The 14809-nt window shown below is 39.8% G+C and overlaps 1 protein-coding gene across 1 annotated transcript; it reads left to right on the top strand.

Moving 5' to 3' along the window:
• The first annotated feature begins 418 nt into the window (after window positions 1-418).
• On the top strand, window positions 419-6242 carry LOC115783219 (GTPase IMAP family member 8-like). The gene is made up of 4 exons (XM_030733943.1): window positions 419-591; window positions 738-1370; window positions 2422-3603; window positions 4460-6242. Coding segments are annotated over exons 1-4 (3411 nt in total). The 5' UTR covers window positions 419-590; the 3' UTR covers window positions 6055-6242.
• Window positions 6243-14809: the final 8567 nt, after the last annotated feature.

The following is a 14809-nucleotide window of genomic DNA, read 5'->3' as shown; positions in this document are numbered from 1 at the left end:
AAACTGGAAAACAGCTTCAGTCAGTGCTGAGCGTCTGACCGAAGAGAAGCGCCATCTGTGTGTTCTCTGCTGTGTACTGGAAGGAGGTGGGAAGAACAAAGTATTTATACTTTGTTACTGTACTTGAGTATTTATTTTCTAACTGCTTTTTACTTTAACTCAGTACATTTTGACACAAATATCTGTACTTCCTGCTTGTTACATTTTCCAAACAGACTCGTTACTTTAGAGTTCTTATTTCCCATCAGTGCGCCTTCAAACATCAAACCGATCTGAGCCTAAAAGGAGGAACAATAACAGAGTCAGTCATATCGGTGTGTCCATCACTGAGGCTTATCACACACAAAGAGATGAAAGAGGCAAAAACACAATTTATGTATAATTTATATTGTTGTACTGAGGCGTTACTGTGGGACCGAGTGCAGACGTCTGCAAGTTCTAACGATACAGAAGAGGAGCGAGCTTACAGGAAGTAACGTGTTGTGACAGAAACACAACATTGCAAATGACTCTGATGTTGTGTATATTTGTGTGTTTTTGATCAGAGCTGATCAGCCTCTCTGGAAAGCTTTGAATTCCTGCCAACAAACAGTGAGTAACAAGAATATCTGAGTTTACAATTATTTATTGATACACTCTGTTTAAACTGAAACTCGTGGATTTAAGCAGCACTGAAATGAAATGAATCAGTGTGTGTATGTGTTCAGCTGCCTTTTCTAAATCTGTGTTTTGTGCAGTGTCAGAGCTGAGGGTTGTTCTGCTGGGGAAACGATGGTCTGAGAGGAATTCAGTGGGGAACTTCTTACTGGGAGAGACTGTGTTCAGCAGTAAACCTAAATGCTGTGTGAAAACCAGTCGCACAGTAGAGGGCAGGAACATAGCTGTCATCAACACCCCCTATCTGCCTCCTCTGAACACCTCTGACAAAGATCTGACAAAGTTTATTCATGACTGTGCAAAGAACTCTGAACCTGGACCTCATGTGTTCCTGCTGCTCGTACAGCCTGAAAAGTTCACAGAGGAGCACAAACAGAGACTCTGCAGAGTCCTCGAAGGCTACAGCGATCGATCATTTGATCATTCACTGATTCTGATCTCAGCTCCCACAGAGGAGAGCAAAGCTTCTACCAAAGCTTTAATGGAAAGTCCGGCATTAAATGAAATGATCAAGAAATGTAAATGCAGATACTTGAAGAGGAGCAACACTGAACTTTCAGAGCTGTTAATGCATCTGGATGAAATTATAAAGGACAACAATGGACAGCATGTGAGCTGTGAAGCTTCTGAGGACACAACAGAACATTTACCAGGAGATCATCTCAAACCAAAGGAGACAAAGACTCCGATCACAGGTGCTGCTGCAGCTGCTGGTGAGTGCACAATCAGCTCTGACAGGCATATATACACACAATGTATACAAAACACTGTAAATAGTAACATCATTTTTTTACTGTAAGTAAAATTATTTTGGAGCTAATCATGTATTTGAGATTTGAGATTTCTTCTTATTTTCTCCATGATTGACCCAAACATCCCTCAACTGTTCACAGCTAAAAAATAATAATAATAATTTCACTTTTAAATGATTAAAATGTTTTGTTTGGTGTAATGTCACCTTTTCTTAAAACTAAACTTGGTCAATAAACTTGAAGTATGAGCAAATAGTTTAAAAAGTTAACATATTTCCATCCGGCAGACTAACCTCCTGATCTGAAATTAGAAAACTGTGTTTTCATGTACAGTTGTTACAGAATAGAAAAGAATAAAAATACTAAAGAACCAGCATGAATATGCTACAAAGAGCAGGACTCACAGAAAGTGGAGTCTCTGCAGTGTTGGCAGACCAGGTGAGATCCTCAGATATGTGTAAAGTCAATGACCATCTCTCTGGTCTTAGTGGTGTTCAGCTCCAGGTTGTTTTTGCTGCACCACCCTGCCAGCTCCTGTGTTTCCTCCCTGTAGGCTGAATCATCACCCCCCGTGATCAGGCCGACCGCCATGGTGTTGTTAGCAAACTTGATTATGGTGTTTGAGTAGTAGGTGGGGGTACAGTCGTCAGCCATCTTCTCCACCAGGATGTCAGGGCTGATATTGTTGAACCCTGAACTGTAATCATCAAGCAGCATCCTGACGTAGGTTCCTGAGTGGTCCCAGTGTTCCAAGGCTGTGTGGAGAGCAGTGGTGATGGCATCCTCCATGGACCGGTTTGCCCTGTAGGCAAACTGGTGTGGGTCAAAGTTCTGGGGGAGGCGGGCTTTGAGGTCTGAATCTTTAACTGTGAATAGGATAAATGACCTGATGAGTAACACTACAGACTGTCTGAGCACACAGATGACTGAAGGGAGGTCCTCATATCAAGTGCTGTGATTTTAGGCTAATTTGTGTTTGTGATCTCGTGTTGTTCTCTCTGTTGTATCACAGTGTGTGCATTCAGGATTGTGCTGTTGGGGAGAAGTGAAGGCAAGAAGACTAAACTTGGCAACCTCATCACTGGGAATCAAGATTTTCACTGCCAAAAGCAATCACCCATCAGGCACTGCATGGCCTCCTGTGGAGAATGGAGAGGAAAACTATTAACAGTAGTGAAAACTGCAGACATGTTCAGTCTGTCTGAGGAGGACATGAGCAGAGAAGTGAAGCGCTGTGTGAGTCTCTGTCATCCAGGACCAAATGTTCTGCTGCTGTTAGTGAAACCTTCTGACTTCAGTGAGGAGGACGGAGAAGCTCTGAAGTTCACCCTGAGTTTGTTTGGTCAGGACGCCTTTAAACGCTCCATGGTCATCATCACACATCACGATGAAATCAGTTTCCCTGTGAAAGAACTCCTGAGAGAATGTGGAGGAAGAGCTTACAACATGTTTGAAGATAATTATGGATCATTAATGGAGAAGATTGAAATGACTGCAAATGAATACAACCCCCACCTACAGGAGCCAGAACACATCAGACCATCTTTAAACCTGGTTCTGTGTGGGAGGAGAGGAGCAGAGAAGACTTCAGCAGCCGAGGCCATTTTAGATCAGTCAGAGCTTCATTCAGTCTCATCAGAGTGTGTCAAACATCAGGGAGAGGTGTGTGGACGTCGGGTTTCCCTGGTGGAGCTGCCTGCCTTGTCTGGAAAACCTCAGGAGGCAGTGATGGAGGAATCACTCAGGTGTATCTCCCTCTGTGATCCCGAAGGTGTCCATGCCTTCATCCTGGTCCTACCTGTGGCTCCTCTCACTGATGAAGACAAGGGAGAGTTAGAGACCATCCAGAACACGTTCAGCTCTCGAGTCAATGACTTCACCACGATTCTGTTCACTGTGGAGTCAGATCCTGCAGATCCAGAGGTTCTTAATGTTCTAAAGGATGACAGGAACATCCAGGAGCTCTGTAAGAGCTGTGGAGGAAGATTTGTTGTTCTCAACACCAAAGACAAGCAGCAGATCCCAGAACTGTTGGATAACATAGAAAATATGAGCCTGGGGAAGGATAAACCATGTAGTTACACAACTGTTGCATTTGCACACGCCCAAATCAGAAAGATTGTACAACAAGAGAGAAACATCACTTTGCAGCAGGCGGAGCTTGAAAAACTGAAAAACAAGAAACACGACAACTGTAAGTTTTTTAAATTATTTATACTCTGTGCTGTAGATCAGGTCCAAAAATTAGCCCTCCGTACACCTCTGTAGTAGAGTGATAGTTATTGTGACCCTACAATATTTTGTCAAAGTAGATCTGAAAGTGAAACAAGCAATATTTTTACTAAAAACAAAAATCACCCCATCATCTGTAGCATATAAAATCAGCTGCCAACCATGTGATGCCAGGACATGCAGGACCTCCAGTGGTGCTGGGTCACAGGAGCTGATGTGACAGGACAGAGAAGCAGCTGTAGTGGACATGGGTGGATGTTCAGATACAGTAGATTTGACTGGACAGTGCTTCAGTACAGATGGACAATTATCCAAAAACATATTGCAACAGCAACCCAGAGTGTTTAAGGTAAAGACGTGCAGTGGATTACCTAAACTTGCATTCTGCAGCTGAAGACCAAACTAAGTGGTAAATTTAGCTCTGCTACTGTGTTACTAACCACCAAAGGACTTTTTACATTGCATATTCTGTACACATCAGATCAGAATCAAACCACTGACCCTCTGATTACTCAACAAGCCACTGCACCCCCTGAGCTGCAGCCCCCTCAAATAAAGGCAGAATGAAGCTGTAGTAAAAGCCTGGCTCAGCATCACAAATCTTTGGGTTCCAGACATCAGGTAGTCACTGCTAGCAAAAGATTCCTGAAAAAACTCAAAAATTAGCAGTTTATTCATGATTATGAAAAAAAAAAAATCCAACTGGATGTACAAAGAAAGATGCTTTATTTTTGATTGAGTGCATCTTGATTGTTTCATTTCAGGTCTTTTGTGGTGGCGTATGTGTCCCTGTTCAAACATTTATATACTCTTTACAGGTGATGAGGGGACGCAGAGCACAGACCGTCTCAGGATTGTGCTGATTGGGAAGACAGGAAATGGAAAGAGCTCTTCAGGAAACACCATTCTAGGAAGAAGAGAGTTCAAAGCTGGATCAGGTCAAAAATCAATCACCAAATGTTGTCAGAAAGCTCAGAGTGAGGTGGACGGTCGTCGTGTTGATGTGGTCGACACTCCCGGACTTTTTGACTCGACTATGAACAACGAAGAGGTTCACGAGGAGCTGATGAAATGTGTCAGTCTCCTGGCTCCAGGACCACACGTCTTTCTGCTGGTGTTAAAAATTGGAAGATTCACAGCAGAGGATAAAGAAACGCTTAATTTAATGAAGAAAGGTTTTGGGAAAAAATCCAGAAAGTTCACCATGATTCTTTTAACTGGAGGAGATTCACTGCAGGCAGACGGGGAGTCCATCGAAGATTTCCAAAATAAAAGTGATGATTCTTTTAAGAAGCTGTTGACTGACTGTGGAGGAAGATACCACGTGTTCAATAACCATGAGAAAGAAAATCACACACAAGTCAGTGAGCTGATAACAAAGATTGAAACCATGGTGAAGGAAAATGGAGGCAGCTGCTACACCAATGAGATGCTGCAAGAAGCTGAAGCAGCGATAAAGAAGGAAATGCAGAGAATCCTGAAGGAGAAGGAAGAAGAGATGAAGAGACAGATGGAGGAGCTTGAAAGAAAGCATGAAGAAGAAAAAGAAGCCATGAAAAGAAGAATGCATGAACAGGAAGTGAAAATTGAAAAAGAGAGAAAACTGAGAGAACAACAACTCAAAGAAAAGGAAGAAATTATCAACAAGGAGCACAACCAGAGAAAGAAAGAGCAGGAGAAGAGAGAAGCAGAGGAGAGGATGAGAAGAAAGGAGGAGGACCTTCAAAGACAGGAGTGGGAACAAAAGCTTGAAGGTTTGGAGAAAAAAATAAAATCTGAAAGTGAAGAAAAAGAAACGATTGATAAAAAGTTGGTGGAGAGCAGAGAGCAGATGAGAAAACAGCGAGAGGCCTGGGAGGAGGAGAGAAAAGAGTGGTGGGAGAAAAGATTTCGAGAAGCTCGACGGAGTCGCATTATGGAGCTAGAACGACTTGAAAAGCTCCAAAAAGAATTTGACCAGGAACGAGAAAAATCTGAAAAGAAAAGAAGAGAAGAAGATCGAATCAGAAGAGTCTTTGAGGAAAAAGAAAGAAAACAGCTGGAGGAAAACTACAAGACAAAAATGCGTGACATGAAAAAGAAACACGAGGAAGAGGCCAGAAAACAAGCTGAGGAGATGAATGACTTCAGAACGAAATACACCAAAGAACTTAAAGCTCTGAAGGAAAAACACGAGGATGAGTTAAAGTCCCTGAATCGAGAGCACGACACAAAAATGCAACAGAAAAATGACGAGCACAGACGACGGTACAATCAGCTACAGGAGCGCTCACGTGGCACAGAAACCAAACTGAACGAAGAGCTGAAGAAAAAAGAAGAAAAACAGCAACAACTGGAGGAGCTGAATAAAAGACAAGAAGAAGAAATAAATGATCTGAATGAGAAATATAAAAAGAAATGCACCGTCTGCTGATGCTCTTTTCCAATGCTGCAATTATAATATCACTAATTGTGTTCAGGGTTTCTGCCTCCTGATTTTAAGGACTAAAAATGGAGAAGGCAGCAGACTGGTCACCTGCCCCAGGTGTGCCCCACCTCTCACTGGCATAGCTGGCTGTGTGGTTGACTTATGAACATTTATTCAGCTTATACAAATTATACAAAAGGAACGAAATCTTTATTTTTGATTAATTTTAAAAAATATGTCTAATTTAGAAATGAATGAACCTATAGAGCTCATCTTGAAATAGCAAATATGTTTGGCACAACAACGCATTCAGATCACAGTTCTGCTTGCAAGATCTACCAGACATGACAGGCTAAAAAAAAAAAAAAAAAAGAAATGAATGAACTACCCATAATATAAAATTATAATGCATTAATCATCAGTTGTTGGGTTACAGTTACATTTTATGTTCTGTGTTATACTGCTTCATCTTGGAAAAGTGTTTTTAATATTTCTTCATTTGATGTTGAACTTTGAGCATTTAGCCAGCGGATGATCCTTATAGTTGAGTCTTATAGTTCAGCCTGTAATATTTGAGTGTTCATTTTCAGGTCAACCTGTCAAATTTGATATACCTTTACATCAATCTCGCATGGTCACCCCTGTTACTACTGATCGTTTTTCCTCTTCATATCAAATTAGTAACCATGCCATGCTGTTTGATGGATCTTTCCACTTAAACGACTTTCTCTGTTCAATTCCGTTTGTTTGGAAATCCTTGACTCCATTGCTCCTCTCATAACTAGGAGTCATAAAGTTAAAACTGAGCCTTGGTTAAATGGTGCTACCAGAGAAATCAGACAACTGTGTAGACAAGCTGAACAAAAATCGAAAAAAGAAAAGCTCCAGGTGTCTTTTATTGCACCCAAAGAATCCCTGATTAACTATCGAAAAGCAGCAAAAACAAAACTTCTCTGAGATCATCTCAAATAACTACCACAGACCACATATTTTATTTAAAGTTATTCAGTCTGCTCTCAATCCTCCCGATCCTCCCTGTTTCGTAGCATCTACAGAGATGTGTGAACCTTTTCTGAGATCTTTATTTTTTTTTTGATAAGTTTGCTAATATGAGGTCAAATATTGTCTCTCCTGTCACTGGCTCATTTGTTCACCCATCTACTTCTGCCACTTTCAACCACTTCCAGTCAGTTTCCCTCCCTTTATTGAACCAAGTAGTCTGCCACTTGAAACCCACAAGCTGTCCCCTGAATATTATTCCATCTTGACTACTGAAAAATGTCTTTCATACTGTGGGAACAAACATGTTGTCTATTATAAACAGCAGTCTAAATTCTGGTCACGTCCCGTCTAACTTTATTCATGCTGTAGTGGAACCTGTCCTTAAAAAGCAAAATCTCAACCCTACAATCTTATCCAATTTCAGACCAATCTCCAAACTACCTTTCCTCTCTAAGGTTCTGGAAAAAGGTGTTTTTCTTCAGCTCCAGACTTTTTTAGATCAAAACAATATTATTGAAGTACATCAATCTGGATTTAACATTCACCACAGCACTGAAAGCACTCTTTTAAACGTTCTAAATGACCTCCTAACTATTACTGACTTGGGGGATTCTGTAATATTAGTACTTTTAGACCTCACTCCTGCCTTCAATACAGTGGATCATAGTAGATCGTAATAGATCATCCTCATATCTAGATTAGAGCATTATGTGGGAATCAAAGGAATGGCACTTGAATGTTTTAAATCTTACTTAACCAACAGAACTTTTACAGTTAGCCTGGGGACTACTTACTTGTGGGGTCCCCCAGGGGTCCATTCTTGGCCCACTTCTTTTTTCAATCTGCATGCTCCCCTTGGGCTCAATTTTTAAGAAACATGGCATACGGTATCATTGCTATGCAGATGACTCCCAGATCTACCTGCCGCTGAAACATAGTTCTATGAGTCCATAAAAGGCCTTCTTGAATTGTTTGGAGGATATCAAGATATGGATGGCTTCAAATTTTCTTAGCTTGAATGACCAAAAGACAGAGATCATTGTGTTTGGTACCCCTGACCTCCATGATCTTGGCCCTTTAAAGCCTTTCAATAAAACCTTAGCAAGAAATCAAGGAGTGATTTTAGACAGCAAATTGACCTTTGAGAAGAATTGCTGTCGTCAAATTGAGCTTCTTTCACCTCCAACTTTTCTCACCTTTTCTCACTTTTGGGAACTTTGAAAGAGCGATCCACGCCTTCATCTCATCTCGCCTTGTCTATTACAACAGCCTCTATTCAGGTGTCAGTCAATTCCTGCTTCTTTGATTACAATTGGTCCAAAGACTGAGGCTGAGGTCAAGCCTAAAACACAGAGGAGGTCGGGCTTTCAGTTGTTGCACCAAAATTATGGAATACATTGCGTCTTCACATCAAGACACATCAAGATAAAAACAGTCGACATTTTTAAAATCCAGTTAAAAAGTCACTTTTATACCATGGCTTTTACTGAGTCCTGATATGCTATTTTAACTATTTTATCTTTTTGTCTTAACTGATGTTTGTGTTGTGTTATTTTATGTACTGTGTTGTTTTTGTATAGCACTTTGGTCAACTGTTGTTGTTTTAAAAAAAAATGCTTTAGAAATAAATTTGACTTGACTTCAGTCTTTGGCGCTGCTCAGTTTCTCCTTTAGAACCGATTTAAAGTATAAAACTGGTTATTTAAAAATAATGTAAAACTCAAACATAAAAGGCTCGTAAAGGGTTAAAAAAATACTGAAAGACTTTTTTCTTAACATGTTAATATCTATGAAATGAGGGAGTTGTTTCTCTATCATCCATCAACAGCACACTTACTCTGGGTACTCAGAGCTAAAGTTGGCTAAGCTGAAGAAAACTACAAGGATTAAAGATGAATTAAATAAAACAGATAACATGTATAACTATTAATGTTACTGTTTCAGGGGCTGCGTAATGCCCCTTTTAGTTCTTTTTAAAAAGAATTTTAATTAAAAAATAAAAACTGTTGTTTTATGAGCCAATTTTTTAAAATGAAATATATAAATAATTGTAAACTGCTACAAAGATGCTGCACTAGTTTGGTGGGCAGTAAAGTAGTGCTGCTTCTCTGCTTTTCTTCTCTGATCACTCAGGTGATCTGTGGAGCTCTGTCTTACTGACACACAGACAGATCCACTGCTGTAAAGTTACTGCAGTGCAGACAGTGAACATGGCATTCTCACAGGAATAGATAATAATATGCTGACAATACAAAAACCATATTCATATATTTATGAATATGGTTCTTGTATTGTCAAGATCTGACCACTGCTAGAAGAATTCCTAATGGAAAATCAATTAGAAAGCTTGTTGGCTATTTTTAGGCAATTCATATCATATTTGTCAGGTATAAATGCTCAATCAGTAAAATCAGACACTAATTTAATCTCCTTGTCGCCGATATAGTCTTTAAATTTCCAGATTATCAAATATCACTTGCTAGTTAACGGGAGGTCTTTTGTCCATCAGCATTAGTGGAAAACAGTGGGTGTGTTAATCAGAGGTGCTTAAGTAACAAAAGGCCATGCGTCAGGTGTAGCACGCCGCTTTCCTGAGTCAACCAAGAAGGCTGATTCCACACAGTCCTCCATGATATGCTAATGCAGCAAATGCTCCTGGTTCATTCTTGATATTCAGAATTCAATTCATCTATTTGGCGTTTAGACTTCGATGGCCCATCAAATCAGAACGCAATCCCAGCGATGACAGGAATTAGGACAGGACCACGCACCCCCCCCCCCCCCCCCCCCCCACCTGGAGTGTAGACACTTGTGGTGCTGAAGATAAAGATGGAGGCTTGGATGGTGCACTGACTGACTTGGAGGTGAAGATGGGGAGAAGGTGGGTTGCATGAATGAGTCTGCAAGGAGGAATGTCAGGTAAGCTGTGAGATTTAGAGTATGCAAAGTGGAGACTAATTGAGGTATGCCGGCAGAAAGATGATTGGACCAGAGCAGTGATGTCAGCTTTGAGTCTGACAGCGTGGAAAATAAGAAGTGATGTGAAGAATAAACCAGCAGCTAAACACCAGGAAAGCAGTGAATACAGATTCTTATTGCACTTACACCTAAGCTTCATTTCCAGTAAGACTGTGTACTAATTTCACATATTTACAATGTTAAATTATTAAAGCAATTATTTACCAATAGAGCATACATATTGTTCATGTCATCATAAGAGAAAGACTGTCTGAATTGACTGAGCCTGTAGAGTGGCTGTCAGACCTTTTATCATTAAAGCAGATGGATTACAATGAGAATGTTTTGTTTGGTTTTTTTTTTGCATCCTTTTCCCTACAAATTCATATTTTAGTTTTAGTTTCCCTCCATATTTTATGACCCACCTGCAGTGGTTCAATGCTCAACCCATGGCTCAGTTTAAGAACCACTGCCTTATATTTTTGGCAGTACAAACATATTTTTGGTCAGTTTACAATGTATGAATATCAGGGTTAAACTTCAGTCTGATTCAGATTACATGGAAGGAAACTTGGCTTGGGCAAAATGAACAGTAATCATAATTTCTGCAGCTGCTTGAAGACTTAAATTTATATTTAATACACTTAAATATAAAAAAGCTTCTCTGAAGGACATTTTTTCTTAATTTGATATGATCAATAAACTGATTTCTTACAGGCTGTAATATAGTCAAAGTTTGCTCTATAAAGGTCAATAAAATAATTTCTGCCCTTCTTCTAAAGCTGCTGCCCACAACCTTTGAGCATGACAAGAAAACAATATTAGAGTTTAATTACTAGAGGAACAGTGTTGGACAGTGAAAATGTGTGGTTACATCCAAAACAACTGAGAACTTTTAGAAAATAGAAAAATGCATCTGTATCATAACAAAAACAAAAAAATTGAATGAAAGTTTGGCTTAATTATACTTCTTTTTTATGTTTTCTTTTTTGATTGTTGCTTCTAAATCAGAAAAACAAATTCAGAAATATTTTTGGCGTACGTCTACTTTGAAAAGCTGCAGGGGCGACTCAACAAACACAACAGGTCTGTTCAAATGTGCTGTGAAATGCTCGATCCTGATGAAGATGGAGAATATGTGACTGTGCAGCTCTCACTTTTCCACTATGTAAAATAATTGTGAACCATAATTAGTCTCAGGACTGCAGTCTGATTGTGTTGCAGATCTTTGAAAGTGTGAAACAGCTTTGATGGACAGGTTTAAGGTGGATTCTCTCAGTCTTCTGTTGAGTCCACAGTGTGTGGTGTGGAAGTGGCTCCCTCTTGTGTTCAATTTCAGGAGGTTCAGTTTTAATGGCAGGAGAAACTGTTCACTGGTATTAGCGTCTGTAGAATTAATCGATAACAGTTTATTGATCATCTCTGATTGTGATGAACTGAATTTGAAGTGCTCTTTGGCCCAAAAACCACATGAAGGAAAAATACTGTCTGTGTCTAAATGCCTGGAAAACAGTTATTGGAGAGTAAACTGCACAGATATTCATAAGTAATGTTATAATAAAAATATAAAATGATATTTTTAATTGATTTGGTATTAATCCATAAAATATTTAGAACAAATTTTTCCTGTTAATATTGTCAGATTAAACTACAGATTACAGAATTCAAAATAATGTTACTGTGGTTTTAAAAGTACAATCATGGAATACTTTGACTTTATTACAATAAATAAAACAATAAATAAATGGAAAATGACCTGCTGAGTGTCCGAGCTGCAGGACTGAAGGAGGTTTGTTTCCTTTATAGACGAGCATTAAAACCATGTAACCATCACGCTGCAGTGAGCCACATCATTATCTGATTTTATATTTATGCTCTGGTGTGTGCGTCTTTATTTTTATGTTTTTGCTGTTACAAGTGAAACTGAGCCGATCATGCTGCACTGAGACTAAATAAAATTGAACAGTTGTTTTTTATGAACTGCAGGAAGGAGAGGATCCTTGAGGTGTGACTGAGTCCTGCATGGATGATCACTGCAAAAGTGACACAGCAGCTGTTGTGTTAGTATTGTGAGGGAGCTGGATACACTTCCAGCCTAAATTATGAATAAATAAATAAATAAATACCTGTAGCTTTTGCTGTCCTGAATTATCAGGATGAGTTTCTGTAAGGGAAGATCACAGTGGACAGTGACAAAACTAAAGACCATCTGAACTTAACTTAGGAAAGAACAAAAAACAGCTCAGTCCTGTCTCTCCCCTCTCACCCCCACCTGGTCACAGCAGATGGAGGTTAAAAAAGGGAGTTTTTCCTTCCCACTGTCACCACGTGTTTGCTCATAGGGGGTCGTCTGTTGGCTTTTCTCTGTATTATTGTAGAGTCTTTACCTACAATATGAAGCACCTTGAGGTGACTGTTTTTGTGATTTGGTGCGATATAAATAAAATGGAATTGAATTATAACTCACATGAGTAACAATGAGTTAGTGGAGCAGTGGGTAGGTGTTTGCCTTACAGCCGGAGGGTTGCTAGTTTGAGCCCCTGTCCCTGCACTGCGTTGTGTCCTTGGGCGAGACACTTAAACCACATTGCCTAACGGTAGCGCCGGTCTCTGGCTGCATGACCACAGATGCTCGTCTCTGGATGAGTGATCTGGAACGATCATTTGGTCGTGTGCCTTATGTGCACAGTGAGTTGAATCTAACCTAATCTAATGAAAAATAAAATGAATTCATAACCAGTTAAATTATTTACAACTTAATTGAACCCACTTTTCCATCCCAGAGGTTTTCCTTATAAAACAATGGTTGTTCAATCATCCTAAACATTATTTTCCACATCTGTGCTGCAAAGAAAAGTTATTCTGAAGCTGCATCAGGATGAATATATGGAAGTTTTTAATCAAAAAAATCAAACAGTTTTTAAACTATATTTGCTTGATAAATCACACTTAAGAAAAGTCAGTCATGAAGTCCTTTTGAAAGGAAAATCTTTTCCTGAGCAGCAACAAGGGAACACTCAGGGAGGGGAGGCTGCATACGAGCACGAGAACACACAGAAACACAATTCTTCTATATGAAAAGTTTTATTGGCTCAAGATATTAATTCACAAAACAGATTTTAAGCAAATCTTAAGAGTTCATAAACACAGACAGAACTGATCACTTGTTTGTTCCTACAGAGTCACAGCAGCAACATTAATGAATTACTACTGATGGTTTTTAACAGCAGAGCACAGAGGACGGGAAGTTTCTGTGGTTGCAGGGCTGGGCTGCAACATCAGTGACATTACCACAGGGGGCGCTTTGTGGTCGCCTTCAGCCTGTTGATCAAACAGGAGTGAAGAAAATAAAATATCTGCTGCATGAACGTAACAATAATCAATAGCAGCACAAATTACAGCCTCTGACATCTTAATAAAGTTCAATCATTGTTTCTTAAAAACAGTGAACATTGTAACCTTCATGAACAAAGGATTCATATCTGCACTGTCTTTGACTAGCTGTACCTAATAAACTGGAACAGGAGTGTGTGCACTGGCTTTGGGCATTTCTAAGCATTTCTATCATCTGGCAGAAAGAAATGAAATATAAAATATCCATCAGTGAGAAATGATGAATTACTCCAGTACTCCAACTGTTATGCAGATCCTGGTTTGTGAGCTCAGAGCATGAAAATCAGAGCAGAGTTTTACTGACTTTGTTGTGAGCAGAGGTGAAGCGGCTGCAGAGGTCTATGATTTCAGCTCCGCGTGGTTGGTGGATTTTGGGGTGGTGTAAACTGAAGACACTTCCACAGGAGGAGAACCGCTCTGTTCCTCTCTGATCTCTTCACACAACTGGCTGCCCTGCAAACACAGAACAAACTGGCTGATAGTGCAGCTTGATGTGCATCAGACTCCATAACGGACCTGCAAAACCGGTCCGGATCGGAGTCCACTTGCACAATATCACTGATCAGCAACGGATCAGGATCACGGTTAAGGAACAGATCAGGACCGTTTTGGATGCATTTATGTAAGCATGTCAGGGTTTATACAGGAATCCTAGAGTTCAATTTACTACCTTTTACTACCTATTGTTACTACCTCTACAATATTTTTACAAGCAGCACAAAATCGAGCAGCAGCCTTTTTGGGGGTAGTGGTGGATTCACAGCACTAAGCCATGTAAGATGATATCCCATCTCTCACTGAAGACAAAGCTTTATCCCACTTACTTGAAGGTGTAACTAACTTTATCTTGACTAAGACCTCAGACACATTAATATTCCAAACACACTTCAAAAAGACTCAGGAAATTTGTTTTTTTAAGAATATAAACAAAATTCAATTGAAGTTTCACAAGCCGATGATTTATTTTCCAATAGAATATTGGAATACTGGTTTGCTGCTGAGGTGTGACGGCAGTACTTGTGCTCATAGCTGACCTTGAGGTTGCAGTTGCGGTGCTTTGTGTAGCACCAAAAAACAAAATAGGGATCTGCTCAACACGCGCACGAATCTGCTGCTGGTGAACGGTGGATGCTCGGTGTGATTTGATCGCCATCACACCGTTCCAGGTCAAATTTATATTTTTTCTGCACACTTTACAAAACACCTCTCTATCATTCCCCATGACCGGCTTAACCCTCTGGGGTCCGGGGTATATTTGGCCATTTTTGACTACTTTTGTTTTTAGCTTTAAAGTTGACCTTAGAAACTGTTTACCTTTACAACCTTTTAATACATCATTTTGTTCAGCACCACCTCATGTGTGACTGTATAGTTATTCTTTCATTTTGACATACTGTATTAACACACT

The sequence above is a fragment of the Archocentrus centrarchus genome, chromosome 7 (genome assembly GCF_007364275.1).
Source record: "Archocentrus centrarchus isolate MPI-CPG fArcCen1 chromosome 7, fArcCen1, whole genome shotgun sequence".
Taxonomy (NCBI): Eukaryota; Metazoa; Chordata; class Actinopteri; order Cichliformes; family Cichlidae; genus Archocentrus; species Archocentrus centrarchus.
The sequence above is the reverse complement of the archived record's forward strand: the minus strand, read 5'-3'. Positions and strand labels throughout refer to the sequence as shown.